This window comes from Hipposideros armiger, unplaced genomic scaffold, assembly GCF_001890085.2.
Source record: "Hipposideros armiger isolate ML-2016 unplaced genomic scaffold, ASM189008v1 scaffold_52, whole genome shotgun sequence".
In the NCBI taxonomy this organism is placed as follows: domain Eukaryota; kingdom Metazoa; phylum Chordata; class Mammalia; order Chiroptera; family Hipposideridae; genus Hipposideros; species Hipposideros armiger.
Window position 1 is genome coordinate 2,264,860 of NW_017731402.1, and position 15,840 is coordinate 2,280,699.

Consider the following 15,840-nt stretch of genomic DNA (forward strand, 5'->3'; position numbering starts at 1 on the left):
CCAGCTCCAGGTTGAGCTGTTGTTCAGCATCTTAGCTGTAGAGGGCAGTGTCACTGGCCCTCATATGTGGGATCCGAACCGGGGCCTTCTGGTGTCCCAAGCCAGCTCTCAACCAACGCGCCACTTGGCCGGCCCACGGGGCTCACTTTTTCTTTGGGCTCCTGACTCTCTCAGTCCATCATTGCTAGATGTCCTGTGGCTTGGAACAATTGTTTTATATATTTTATTTTCTTCTCCTTTTTTGGGGGCCGTTGTTTTAGATGGGATTGTAAATCTATTTTATGTTATTCTATCTTGGCCAGAAGTGGAAGTTCTCCTTTTATATTTAAAATGTTCTAAATATACTATTATTTTATTTTTTTGAGATTTTTATTAAAATATAGCTAACATACAATATTATATTACATTTATATATTATTGAACGTTTATATACCTAAAGAAGTGATCACCATGATAAGTCCAGCAATCATCTGACATCATACCATGCTATCAGAATATTATTGACTATGTTATCAATATTGTACATTATATGCCGATGATGTATTTGTTTTATACCTGAAAATTTGGACTTCTTATTCCCTTCACCTTTCCCTTCCCTTTTTATTTTTTCAATTACAGTTGACATTCAATATTATTTTATATTAATTTCAGGTGTGCAGTATAATGGTTATATATTTATAGAATTTAAGAAGTGATCCCCCTGACTAATCTAGTACCCACCTTGCACTATACATAGTTATTACCATATTATTGACTATATTCCCTATGCTTTACATCCCAATGACTATTTTGTACCTACCAATTTGTATTTCTAATCCTTTCACCCCAACCCATCTCCCATCTATCACCCTGATAAAACTAGAACCCATTTAACACCATACATAGTTATTACAATATTATTGACTATATTCCTTATGCTATACCCTACATTCCCATGACTACTGAGTAACAACCAATTTGTACTTATTAATCTCTTCCCCTTTTTCACCTACTCCAATCTTGCACCTATAAAAATGTTCTCTGCATCTATGAGTTTGTTTCTGTTTTATTTGTTTGTTCATTTTGTTCTTTAGATTCACTTATAAGTGAAATCATGACATTTGTCTTCCTCTATCTGACTTACTACACTGAGCACAATACGCTCCAGGTTCATCCATGCTGTTGCAGATGGAAAGATTTCATTCATTAATTATGGTTGAGTAATATTCCACTGTATATATGTATTGGGTTGTCATAAAAGTCATGACGCATGTTTGCGACAGATGGCACTAGTTCATTTTTGGAAGTACTGGAGTCATTTGCATCTATGTTATTGCTGTCATTTGACAGCTGAGAGTTCTAGTTTCATTCCAAAAAAATTGAGCGATTTTGTTGAGTATTGGAGACTTTACAACATACTATTATTTTATACAGTAAACATTCTTTATTAAAAATTATACATAAAAAATTATAAGTTCTTTATAAATCCTTCATAGTTTTAATATTTTTAAAGCGTTACTTCAGGAAGCAATGGAAACAGGCTCACACAGGTAAAGACGTGTTTAAACTAGGGTTAGTTGTGGTAAAATGATTAGGACACAACCAGCACCTTTTAAGTCTAGATCTCAATCCATTGAAAATATCTCCCAGATTACACAATACAAATCAGTGCAGGGCACATACTCTCCATTTAGTTCGTTTAAAGCTTTGTTTAAGATTGAGTCCTGTTAGAGACATTACTTGTCATCATCATCATCTTCATTATTCTTTGCAGTTGATATTTCTTCTTGGATTACATTTTTCTCCCCCTGTAATCATAGCAGATACAAGCAATGCAGTATAATTTGTGACATTGTCACGATACATTATACACTTGACTACCGTTATGGTATTGAACCTGCTCACCTGGTCAGATTTGAGGATTTTAAAGTTGGAAAAGCTTCATTGTTGCTCCTGTCAGAAAGCATTGCGTTTTGAGAGCAGTGAGGAAGGCACTCAGAACTGAGTCTTTTTCTGAAGCATTTACTGAAAACGGTAGATTTAGGAGTTTGCATTTGGAACAGCACAGATGCTTGTCCTTTAAAGTAAATGAAGGGCAGCAGTCAGTACTGAGAATTACTCAGTCAAATACTTGAGGATGGAATGAAATCCACTTTCTATTTGAACATTGAAATAAAAATATGGCATAATTATCTCTTTAACATATATTCGGGAAGCACTTTTTTTTTCCTTCAAACAACTCTATTTGAGATGCAAGAGAGATTAGTCTGATGTATATTCTCTAGAGTAGTTTTTTTTCATCTAGTAGATAATACATGAACATAACCAACTGAGGGTAAGAAGTGGTAAGAGATACAGACAAAAGCTCTGAGTTCTCTGCTACAGTTCAATAGTTAGAGGATTATGTAGTCTCATCTTCTACTCTGACTTCTTTTACCTTGGTTTTTTTACAAAACATTTTCCTCCTTCCTTATGTTGTCTTTTCCTGACACCCACTGCAGTGTACGTTGACTCACAATTCATTTTTCAAGTTGGGTTGCAAACATGAATATGTTTCTTTTCGATAAAGTGTCACTTCTATGTTGGCTAATACTTATTCAGCTGCAAAATAATCTGCGTGGAGCAAAGACTTGAGCTAGGGATTAGACCTTTCATAAACATTTAGGTCTGAGAATAAAGATATAGGTAGTTTAACTAACATGCTTTCTCATAAACAATATCAGAGTTTTTCATTGGAAAATAATTTCTTCACAAGGGGTTTATTTTGTCTGACAGTAGGTTTGTTAATTCGGTGTTTGCCAATAATTAACATTTCCTGACAGTCATGTACTTTTTTGGTAGAGACAGTTATTTCTTAGATACTTGATTTTGCGGTTTATAAAACATCACACTTGAGAAAGGGATCAGGGATGTCAAAAAAACTAAACTTTTGTTCGTGGACATACAGCTTTAAATCTGCCCATGGCTTTAGGCTTTTCTCCATTCTGACATACTGTACTCTCTTGATCAGCCTAGTAATTTCACAGCATAAGTCTTTGGTCTGTGTGTCTATGCTTATCTGGATTGCGACCATATCTTCGTTAGTACTTACTTACATCTTTCCTCCGTGGTAGGTGTGGAAGCAAGTCTAAGCACTTTAAAGATTTAAGGTTATGTTACATTATTTGCATTTTATTTTTCAGAAGTGAATTCAATTTAAGTTGTCTAAACTTAGAAGTAAGCAATGGTCATTGTTAAATTATCTTAATGACATAAATGAACCAATAGCTTCTCACCATCCTTTCCTAAGGCCTAGAGCAAAAAACTGGGAATACGTATATCAGGTCAATGGATGGACCTGAAAACCCCTTAGAATTTTGTATTGGAACTTATGTGCCTTAAAAAAAAATTAAAAAGTAGCTTATTCCTTTGATCTTTGGAAGCTCAAAGGGCAGGGACATTTATTCTTTTTTTTTTTTTACTAACTTATAACAAGTGCTTGGAATAGTGCTGATAGAAGGTGCTCAGTAAGTATTTGTTGAATGATGAATCTATAGATACCTTCTCTTTATGCTCCAGAGTCAATATGTTAATAACTAGGTGCTGAGGCTATAAGGACTAAAAAATAAATTTCTGCTGTCGAGGAGCTTATGTCTAGTGGAGGAGCTCCAAAGAAGTGCAATTTATGATAATATTTTAATTGGTTACTGATTTGCTTTTCTTACCATACTGAGTACCTGAGGACAGCACCTTTGTCCAATCCTTGTGAGTTTTTATATGCTTAGCCCAATACCTGGCACATAGTAGGCACTCATTAAGTGTTAATTAATAAGTAGAAAAATGTAATAGCCTTCATATGTTTAATTCAAGTTAACGTTTAGGTTCTAACTATATCTTTCACCATCATGAACTCTTCCCCATGGTTTTGGGTTTTCGTCTTAGCTCATTTATTTATTTTAGATGTTAGTCCTGAAGGAGAGTCTGGCTGGAGTTACAGGCCGAGGTAAAACTGTCCAGATATCCGAACTTATTCCAATTCTGATGTCATCTGATGGTGATCGAGGGGTCGTTAAATCGCGTCACAGCATTTTTCAGGCATTGTCAACACTTTCATGTTTTGCCTTGATGTCTGTCAGAACCCATCTTGCGCTGTTCATTCATTCTGCCTTATGGGTAGGTCCTTATCCTTTCTGTTGCCTGAAACTCGGTCCTCTCCTATTGCCCTTAGGTGTTCATGCTTCTTTGACAGTGTTTTAAGGATATCCTTTTGGCCTTAGAATGTTTGATTAGTAGTTTGCCCTCATGCTTTGTGTTGATTTAAAAGATAGCTAGAATGCCCCTGTGCTGAAGACATAAACATGTAGCATAATGGAAGTTTATAAAGAACCAAGTGTTGTTCTAAGATCGCTGTATTAGAAGGCAGACCTGGTGTGGAATGCCTTCTCCCCCTTCTCTCCTCCCTCTGGAAGCTTCATGATTACCATATAAAACTTTAGATAAAATGATTCATCATTAAATAATTTCATTCATTTTTTTAGTGTTATGCCTCGAAAAAAATTTTCTTCTTTAAGTATCACATTTGGTTTTCTGTCCTTTCTAAATTTTCTTCTTCTGAAAAATATATTGAAAGGGCTATTTGTGTTCAGTACCAGGAAGCTAATGATGTTTAGACCAATATGTAGAGAGCACTTGCTACCTGAAATATGTTAACTTTCTGTCATATATACCAAGGGTGCCAAAAAAAAATGTGTACACATTTTAAGAGATGTTATCTTAAAATTTTAAGAGATGTTATCTTAAAATGTGTATACATTTTTTTGGCAGTAGGGAAAAATGGAGTTTAGAATCAGATTTCAACCGAAGACTAAACTAGACCTGTTAAAAAACAGATAACCAAGAATATTCTCATATTGAGTACTTACGTACATACCATTTAAAAGGAAGCTAGAGCATATGTGTGCATGGAGTCACACAAGTTTATCTTCAATTTTCTTTTCATGTGAGAGTAAGCAGTTAAAGAGGCTCTTAGCTGCAAAATTAGTTAAAGAATTTGCTCAGAATAATAACTCGTGTCAATTCTATCACCATTTGGAGCTGTGTTGAAACTGTTTCCCTTGTGTTGCCCTAATCCTTAGTAAGAGAAGCAAATTGAATTGACATGACAGCTTTTCTGTTTTAAGAAATCAAATGCTTATGTTTTATGGTGTAAATCTTTGATGTTCAATGCTACACATAACTTCTTCAGCTGTATTACTTGTCATGAAATCTTGAGCTTTTATTTTTGGAGTGGTACTTTTTTCTTATTTCTGTGTGTGGACAGTTTTAAAAGCTTTAGTGGTGTTTAATTTCAAAATTCTCAGTTATGGAAGTAGCTCTAGATTCTGCAGTTCAGTTATGATGTAGTCTGAATAAAGTATTTTTTTGTGGTAATAGAGATTTTTAAAGCATAGTAAATCTGATTCCTTGACTTCTAGGTGAAAAAATTATTCAATGGAATAGAGAAATATTTGGGATTTCTTTGCATGATTACTTTACAATGGAACTATTAGATCTTATGAACTATACAATTAAGAGCAGTTTTATTCCTTTCATAAGCATAACATTATAAAATAATTGTAACTTCATAAGGACCAAATAATAGGTCTGTTATAAAAAAATAATTTCCCAGATAAAACTTTCATGTGTGCAAGATATACTTCTTAGGGTATATTATACTTCTTTGAGCTGGATTTTCTGTTTTTATTACTGTTCATGTACTACTTTTAGTTCTACTGTTTACCTTACACGTGCCTGATTGACATTATGATGCATTCGTGTGGAAATTATGAAAAGTTGTTTTCATGCAGCTGCCCTGTAGTTACAAAAGAACTTCACTGCATGAAAAGCAAACATATCGTTCAGCAGACAATGCTTAATCTGTTCGGGAGCCCAAACCTATTGCTGTTCAATGACAGAAGAAAGGAGAGGGATTAATTTGAAGATGCTTGTGCATGACATATGGTAATTTCTCCATAGGAAGGAAGTGTCAAATGGTGACCTCTAAATCTTAACATTGACCTCCAGTTGTAGAATGTGTGTGCCATACGGTCCTTTTGCCTTTTCATATGATAATTGAAGCTGAAACATTTTCCTGGTAACATAACTTTGGGAGTGGGGTGGGGTGTTGCATCTATTCTGTAAGGATTATATCATTCACAATGAACTCTTAGAGTATGAAACCTTTGTATCATCAAAATATTTTTTGAGCTCCAAAGAATGAAGCTATGGTAGGATTCTTCTCACAAAAGTTAAGTGTAGTATATACTTCACAAGTTGGTATATTTTAAATTGAGTTTTTATGAAGCACCTGTGGGAAATTGAAATGATCTCAGTGGGTATTGGTTTGCGATATTAACAAAAAGTTTAAACATAATGTTAGAAAATAAATTATTGGAAAAAAGTGTAATCGACAGTATGAAGACCAACAAACTTCTCATTATGTAATACATTTAAAAATGGAGTACATTTTTGCTAATTTTTAATACGTTGGCTTTTTTTCATTATAGCCATAGTTGTTTTAGAACTGTTTTTTGTATCCATTGATCCATCATCCAACTCTAATATTAAATAGCTTTTGGGTTTAAGAGGAGTTTCAACTGTACTGTGATTGCTATTGAATAAATTACATCATTTCCCTGCTAGAATCCTTAACGATCCTACCCTTCTGATAAAACATCATTTTTCAGTTCTACATTTACTACATTTTGCCAACTTTGTTTTTCAATCTTCACTAATACTGAGCTTTTTTTCAGAAACTGCTGTAGCTCAATTCTCTCTCTCTTATTTCTTCTATTTTCCTCTGCAAGTTCCTGCACCTGTCCTTTCCGCTCGGTCTGATGCTGATCACTCTGGCTCTGACCCAGCTCCTCCTCCTGCTTTACATACCTGTTTCTTAGTCAATGAAGGTATTCGCTCTCAACTTCCTAACAACTTTCCTTCAGTCTATGCTATATTCTAATATGACATGTCCTTTTAATCTAATTTATACATTTATCTGCTTTGTTATGTACGAGATCATAAGTTTCCATTTTATAACTTTATTTGCTAATGCCAATGATAAGAGCCGGTTCTAAAAATGTAATGTTACTCATGGTTGGAATAAACAGTGTTTCCTATTATCTAGAATGCTGTTAAAGAAGTGCAAAGATGCTAATGTTTGATGTGAAACAGCCATTAAAAGGTGGATTGGTTTTCATAACGATGTTTGCCATGTGATCTCTGGTGTTAGAGCTATCAGTTTACTTTCTGTGTATCACTGCTCTGAGAGACACACTTTGCTCTCTTTATGCACCATGTGCCCTGGTTAGAGGGGGATATGACAGGTCTCCTAACTTACATTCTCATTTGAAGTCTTCAGAATGATTAGCACCAGTGATTACAGACTGATAGGAACTGACCTATTTTATCCTCCTTACTATTTCTCTTCCTGGATGAGGCAAAAAATGGTTATTTCAATTTTTAAGATGTACTTAGGCTATCATATTATGCCTGTGGAGTTACACTAGTGGAAAGTGGTTTTGGAGCTCTGAAAATGTGAATGGAATCCACAAACCTTTTGTACCCTAAGAGCCATCTAGGATTATTTATACTGCCTGGAAGCTTAATGGAACTCATGAGCCCTGAGTTCTATCCACTCTCTTCATTGTGGGCTCAATCATCACCAGTTTGTATAATATGAAGAGGAGGAAACATAAAATTTCAAATGTAACTCAGAATGATTCCGACTGTTCTCTAAAAACACTATTACCAGCCCATTCAGATGGAGAGAATGGCGCAGTCTCTGTAAAGCACGGAGCCCGTGTTCTAACTACCACTTCTTTGGAAAGAAAACATGGGAACTTAAAAGTCTAACTCATTTTTTGTTAAGACTGGGTTTTAGCAAAAATATGAGGTTCATATATGTTAAGCTATTGGGAAAGATTTGGTAATTCAAAAATAAGCTGTTCACTTGGGAGCGTGGTGAGAATGATAATTACATTAAAATTTAGCTCATAAATACACTTCACACTTTTATGAGACATTAAAACACTTTAAGAAATTACGAGGTAGTAATGTATATTTATATATGTTTATGTGTATATCTGTATGTCAACACATTCCCCTGTTGAAAATAAATTAGAGTCTAAAATGTTTGTACTCACCACCTTAATTAATGTAATTATATATTCTCCATTAATAAGAATTTCCTTACTGAAAGGATGAATCTTTAGCTAGGCGACTTGTGTCTCACTCACTCACTGTCTCTTTTTAACAATCCCAATAATTATTTTGAGGTATTGAGTTATCAGAAAAGTCATGACACATTTTGCAATGAAAAACATAGAAAAAAATATGTCATCACTTTTCTGACAACCCAGTAGAATTTTTGTTGTTTTAGGAGATTACAGTTTAGATAATTTCAAAACATTGATTTGCCGAAATTCGATGATCACAGATAACTTACCTTATAATATGGTAGTAGACATTTTTTTTGCATTTATACTTGATTATTTGTTGTTAAATGTTATCCACAGGAGGTAATGGTAATTATTATGGATTGATAGTGGCTTTATATATATATTTTGGGAAGAATGAGGCATTTATTATGTGTATATATAAAGGTGTATATTTAGACACCTTTAAAATAGGGTTGAAATGATTATTTGAGAATATCTGGATACTAGTACTTTTAAATATTGTGGTGACTTACAGTGTTTGTCTTCTTATAATCAGGTTCCATATTGTGAATTAGAATTTTGGAAAAAATAATTTTTATTCCCATAAATTAAAGTTAATGATGCTTAAGATTTTGTAAATATTGGATGGTCAGGTTTTTATTTTGTGGAATGTCTGAATTCATTTTTCCTCTCAAAATTTTGTGTTATGTTACTTATTTCAGGTATGATTGTGATTACATATCTGATTCACTTTCTAAGAAAAGTGATCGTTAAGTGCCTTAATTAAAGGCCCTCTGACAGAGAAGGGAAGACATCTCTGTTGACTGACATGATGGTAACCCACAGATGGCCAGGCCTTAAGATGGATATGAACCTGCCTGTGGATATCTGTGTGAATGCCCTTTTAACTAAAAGTAGCTTCAAATCTACGGCCCTACTACCAGTTTATTTCTACACTTTGCCATCCCTGAATATATGTTGTATTTTAGAGGGACTATTTAGAAATGTGTTTTCTAGGTAGAATTCATATATACTTCATATGAAAATTTATTTTTATTTAAGACTTTGAGAGTTCTTATAAGTACCAGTTACATGATTCAGAGATGAAATACATTTGATATACAGTAAAACCTTGGATTCCGAGAGACGTGGTTTGCAAGTGTTCCACAAGATGAGCAAACATTTCTAATCCATTTTAACATGGTAAACGAGTGATATCTTGCAATACTAGTAGTTTGTTTCCAGCACAAATTATGCTCGCAAACCAAGGTATTACTGTAATTCATTGTACAAAATACCTAGTAATAAATTGAAATCATTTATAACATAATTTTGCAGATCTGCCTTTTTTGTTCGTTTGTTTCCAGTATACTTACATAAAGAAAAAGTCTTTGAACTAGGGAATGATGAAATGTGTAAAGTATTTTTAATATATTACATTTTAATAGGATGGAGTCAGTTGGCTGCTATGCATTGTGTTATGCTGCCAGACCTGCTAGGATTGGACAAATTTCGGCCTCCACTTCTAGAGATGCTTGCTCGGCGATGGCAAGACCGATGCTTGGAGGTAATGTCAAGGTGATATGGCTAGAAAACAAAAACATGAGAAAGGCACTGGACAACTGTACATTTGAAACAAAAATGGTTAATGTTTATCTGATTTCTTATCACCTATTTGTTATGTGATGTTTCCATGGATTCATGATTTTTTTTTCAGTGTATGTACTAAACAGTAACGTTTCTGCTTGCATATTTACTTTTTTTTAGCCAATGAGTATTTGATAAAAAGTTTCGTTTACTTTATGGAACTGTTTCTTAAGTATCGATTTCTATATAGATTGTACACATGCACACATACATGTACCCACCTCCCCCCAGATCACGTGCTCAGGTATAATCACATTAATCAAATTCTAAGTGAAGTGCCAGAGTCCAATGGAAGGTACTGTGTTATAATAAAAGGAGAAGGCCTTTGGAATAGAGGAGACCTGGATTTAAATATCAATCCTGCCAATTATTAACTTTGTGACCCTGGGCAATTTACTTAACCTATTTGAAGCTCATTTGTAAAGTGGGGATAATAATATATTCCTCATGGGATCGCTGTCAGGGTCAAGTAAGGTAATGCAAGTAAAACAGCAAGGACAGAGTGTGACACATGGTAGGAGCTCAATAAATGGCAGCCTTTATTCTGTGTTAATAGACTTATGCTGTATCAGATATGCTTGAAGTATAATATCACCAGGAACTTGGAAACATTTTACAGAGATTTTCCTTATTATGGCATTTGACCTATATAGCTGTATCAGTTTGTATCATTCAAGATTTTTAATTTACTAAACATAATTAACATATTTGCCCCCCCCCCTCTTCCCTCAACTCCAAGTGAAACTGCAGCATAAGAAAAGTTTCATGGTTTTGCATTGAATAATATTTGATCTCACTTCAAAAGTCAGTTATAATTAAAAACTATTCAAGCTCTTATCAGATGCTGCTGCGTTATCTTTTCAATTATAAATAGTCAATCACTTGACAATTGACTAGTTTCTCTAACCCAATGCCTATGGCACTTTTGCCAAAATAAAACAGAGCTAAACTAAAACAGCAAAATAAAAATTGTCATAAAAGGAAAGAAAAGTTCTTATCATATAATTTTGAAAAATATGTGTCCTTCTATAGAGCTAATGTTGTTACCCAGGATTATATTTGCTTATTTGTTGAAAACAAATTGTTCCAGCATGTCTTAGGTATACAGGAATGTGTAGATTTATACATGTATTGTTTGTGTGAACAATACCTATTTAGTATGTATATTGTAAAGAAATTCACTAGATAGGGTTAAATTTCTTCAGGCTAAAAGAGAAAACAAATTTCATAGTTCTAGGGTGACTTAACAATATAGAAGATTTAAAATTGAAAATGCTAAATTAAAGTGCAATTATTTTGAAAGCTTTGGAAAATGAAGTTTTAAACCCAAAGCTGATTACATGTTCAAACATAATTCAGTCTATTAGTGTTAAAATATTTTTCAGTGAAATAGTTAATTAAAATGTCTTTGATGATTTGCTGGCATCCAATTTATTCCACGTTAAGTACTTAGTTCTTTATTTGGTTAGTAGTTTTTCTCATGTAAGTAAATGTGGTCTATACATCTTCTAGCTTTACTTCATTATGAACTTCCCAGGTTTTAAACACCTCGCCAACTGGCCCGCTTTTTGCTTTACATTTGATCTGTGGTTGCAGGTCAGAGAAGCTGCGCAGGCCCTGCTGCTTGCAGAACTGAGAAGAATTGAGCAGGCGGGACGGAAGGAAACCATCGATGCCTGGGCCCCGTACTTACCTCAGTATATGGACCACGTCATATCACGTAAGAGTTCTCATGCTTTCCTGCAAAGCTTTTCATGCTCATTAGAAGAGCACCAAAACTCACACATGTGCTTGCTACTACCTGTCGACAAAAGGGAGTCATTTACCTTAAAGCGGAAACAAGGATCCTCAAATTCTGCTCGTTCATATTCTGAAACCCCTATGGTTTGGAGTTTGGTTAGTGACTCACTAATGGACTGACCCCTTATAAAACGAGTCCCCAAACTAAAATCCTACTACTCTGTTTACCACCAGCTTCTGTCTCTGCCCATTGCTTGTGGGTGCCAGCTTGTTAGATATTGATCTGATAATATTTAAGTGCAAATACAAGGCAGGTCCTTTCCCAGTTCAACCTGGAATTGTGTATCCGTAAGATATAAAAACCTGGTAGTGTTAGAGCAGTGTACTATTGAAAAAGAGAAATTAGCAAGGATGTGACTAATGGACCTTTCAAATGAGTTTGAATGGATTGGGAAAGGTCTTGGGAAAAAATTGTTGGAATTTTTAAATATTTTTTGCAAAATAAAACCTTTTGAATCATGTTGCTAGATCAAGTGTGCATGGAAGAAAAGTTATATTTGTGCTCTCATAATTTTTTATTTTGAGAAAAAGTATGCTTCATCTCAGTTCAGCATTTGATTCATTCTTTATTCTTATTCTTATAAAGAAAAAAATCAGAATTAAAATTTTAATCTATTATGAATATAAGATGAAATAAATCATTTTTACATTTTTTTTAAAGGTAAAGTCTCAAATGAAACTTTAAAAAATCTTTTTACTATGAAAATTTGGCATGGGTTTTAGGTGTATTCATTTTACATGACCTTTTGCCAGTACCAGTTACTCTTGTAATGAGATGCTCATTACACATGTCAGGACAGACAATACAGGATTGTATAAGAAGGAAATGAAAACAAGATTTAAACATGATTATAATTATTATAACTGGTGTAACTGCCAGATATTTGCCAGTGGTGACTATAGTAGTGGTTCAATTAGGTATGTGACCTTGGATACTTAATCTTTCTCAGCCTCAGTTTTGTTACAGATAGAATGAAGATAGTGAAACTTTATAGGGTTATTTTGAGGATAAAATGAGTTAATCTTTATTAAGTACATGGAACCATGCATAGGTCATGGCACATGCTATGTATTTGTTAAATACATTCATAATCTATAAAAATGCAAATGTTTATTTCACTTGTAAGCAAAACATCACAAATTAACAACTCCAGTTAAAATTCTTTAATCTGTTTAGGCAAGACTATTTACTGAGAGAATATTGTTTTTCATTTCCTTACTGGGAGTTTTTCCATTTTAATAAAAGGAAGTTAAGTTAAAAAAAAAGTTTTCAGTCACCCTATGTAAGGTATTAGGCTTAAAGTTCTTATATAAATATGTACAGGTTTAAAAATTTTCTGGAATATAAAAAACTTAAAAAAAAGATTGGAATGAAAAAAAGTCTGCTTTTGCATATTTGAATAGTCTGGGACTCTTTGTTCAGTAACTTGTAGGTATCAACTTCATAATCTCCCCAAAAATAGGATTAGCTCATCAGCTCATCATAAACCTTATTAAATAAAAGATCTCCCAATCTAAGGACAAACTATGGGGAGAGTACCTTAGAGTAGATTGCAAGTGAAACTACTATTCTGCCATAAGAAAAGATGAAATAGTGCCATTTGCAATAACATGGATGGAGCTTGAGATTATGATGCTAAGTGAAAGAAGTCAGAAAAAGTCGAGAACCATATGATTTCATTGATATGTGGGATATAAAACTGAAAACAACAAAGGAACAAGACAAACAAATGAAGAAACAAAAACTCATAGACACAGACAATAGTTTAGTGCAGCGGTTCTCAACCTGTGGGTCGCGACCCCTTTGGGGGTCGGACGACCCTTTCACAGGCGTCACCTAAGACCATCAGAAAACAAAAAGATATTTACATTATGATTCATAACAGAAGCAAAATTACAGTTATAGAGTAGCAACGAAAATAATTTTATGATTGGGGGTCACCAGAACATGAGAGGAACTGTATTAAAGGTCGCGGCATTAGGAAGGTTGAGAACCGTTGGTTTAGTGGTTACCAGAGGGTAAGGGGGTAGGGGGATGGTATAATAGATGAGGATAAAAGTGATCAAATATATGGTGATGGAAGGAAAACTGACTCTGGGTGGTGAGCACACAATGTGATATACAGAGGATGTATTACAGAATTGTACACCTGAAACCTATGTATCTTTACTAGCAATTGTCACCCCAATAAACTTTAATTAAAAAAAAAAAGAGAAAGTAAAACTAAATAGCAAATCACTAGAGATGCTTTTAAAAGGAGAACGCTATTAGGGACAAATTGAGAACCATTTTCAAGATATCTTTATTTAGGATGGACTAGTATAGAGTGGGAGAATGGATTAAAGTAGAATAAGTAGCTGGGAGGCTGTTACAGAAGGGAATTGGGGACCCAGATGTAAATGTAGATAGGGTAGAATAGGAGATAATTCTAATAAGCCTTCATTACAGATTGCATATAAAGGTCTAAGAAAAACACTAAAGATTAGGACAGTGTTGTATTCTTGACAGTTTGGAAAGAGAGGTGCCGTTAGCACTGGTGGTGGATGCTGTTTTATTTTTTTTTTCCAAGAAAGAAGAAAATGAGTTAGGTGCATGGTAAAGGCATTCTATGATCACAAATTATTCTCTGAACCAATGACAAACATGCACATGTTGCTAGGCGAGAGATGTCTGTTAGTGCGTCAAGAGAGCATACAGTACAAGTAAAATAATGGCAGTGCCCACCATTAATCGAACACTCTCCATTAGGCTTTTGCTGCATGCCTGGTCTGTGTTATTTCATGAAACAATTACAATAACCCTGTAAAGCAGGCACTATTGTCATTATCACCCCTACTTTTTCCCCCAAAAATGACTTAATTGAGGCCAAGAGGCCTCAATTAAAGAAGTTTCTGAAGATCCTTCACTTACTGAATATCAGACTACAAAACTCATTCTCTTAGCCATTATTTATTCTATCTCGCTTCCTCCCACATCCTTAGATCTTAAATAGGGTTGGGGTGGAGGAATGAGACATTTGGGTTAACTAATCCTGTTTTCAGACAGTGTCATTTTCAGCCATATTAAATTTAACAAAATAGAGCAGAAAAATAACTGTAAGAAATTACTCGTAATGGTTCTCATCATTGTTTAAGCATAAACTAGCTGGTTCTTTAAACCCTTCCATTAATGTAAATTAAAATCCTTGGTATTAAGTTATAGAATCCTGGAGTATTTTATAAATTAACTGAATGCTGACGGGCTTAAAATTTTAATCTTATCATTTACTGTAATCGTATTTATTTTTAGCAAAAGAATAAACACACATTCTGCATGTAAATAAAACATCTCACACTCACAGCTCTTGCTATACAATATATTAACCTATTCTGGAACTTTTATATTGACTGAGTGTAAAATTAGTTTTAGCTTTCTTTCCTGGGAGCTTTCTGTTTTAATAAAAGGATGTCAAGCTAAAGGAGTAGGGATTCTGAATGTGTGAAAGGAGAAGAAAGCACACAGCAAATGAGGAATGACCACATAGGGCTATTGAACAGATTTGCTGTCCGAAGGGATCAAAAGGTTATGGAGCCAGCTGGTGGACAGCCCACACCTGCCATCAACGTGCTTGTAGTGAATTCGTTTCTACCATTGTCATTAGTGTTTGAGGAGATGATTGTTGTAACAATTTATAGCATAAAGCATTCTTTTAGAAACTTAAAACCTATTCTAGCATAGGAATCTTCTTAATCACGAAAGTAGGTAAAATATTAAGCAGTATATCCGGTAAATACACCTTTCTTCATATAATTTAATTATCCTGAGCATTTAAAAATACACAATAATTACCTGAGCAGTATTGGCAGCTCCTAACTTATGACTGAGTTTGGCCTAAGAGTCCCTTTGTTAGGTATTGGTCTGAAACTCAGAAAATACTTTCACATGAAGAGCGGACGGAATGTCATGAAGGGGCAATGGCTGTGATAGCCCTTCGTCTTACAGACCTGGAGTCTGAACTTTAAGTGGGCAGTAACTTCCTCTGACTTCACAGTCAGTAAGTGATTGAACTGGGACTGAGATGGCAGTCAGCTGGTCACACTGACTGGGGTCTTCTGGAATTTTATTTGGGTACATTATGCGATGAAATCCTTTTGTAGGTTTGTCTGAGAACGTAAGGAAAACAGTGGGCCAGAGCCAGTTACTTAGAACTGTCAAGAGCATTAAAGCAGAAACTTTGCACAGACCCAGCACAGGGTAGTG

General features: G+C 34.5%; 1 protein-coding gene across 1 annotated transcript in view; it reads left to right on the forward strand.

Moving 5' to 3' along the window:
* Positions 1 to 15,840, forward strand: part of WDR7 (WD repeat domain 7) — a 320,651-nt gene that overhangs the window by 91,770 nt on the left and 213,041 nt on the right. The window contains exons 17-19 of the mRNA XM_019640631.1: positions 6,804 to 6,902; positions 9,602 to 9,720; positions 11,397 to 11,520. Coding sequence (XP_019496176.1) covers positions 6,804 to 6,902; positions 9,602 to 9,720; positions 11,397 to 11,520 — 342 coding nt within the window. The remainder of the gene's footprint in view (positions 1 to 6,803; positions 6,903 to 9,601; positions 9,721 to 11,396; positions 11,521 to 15,840) is intronic.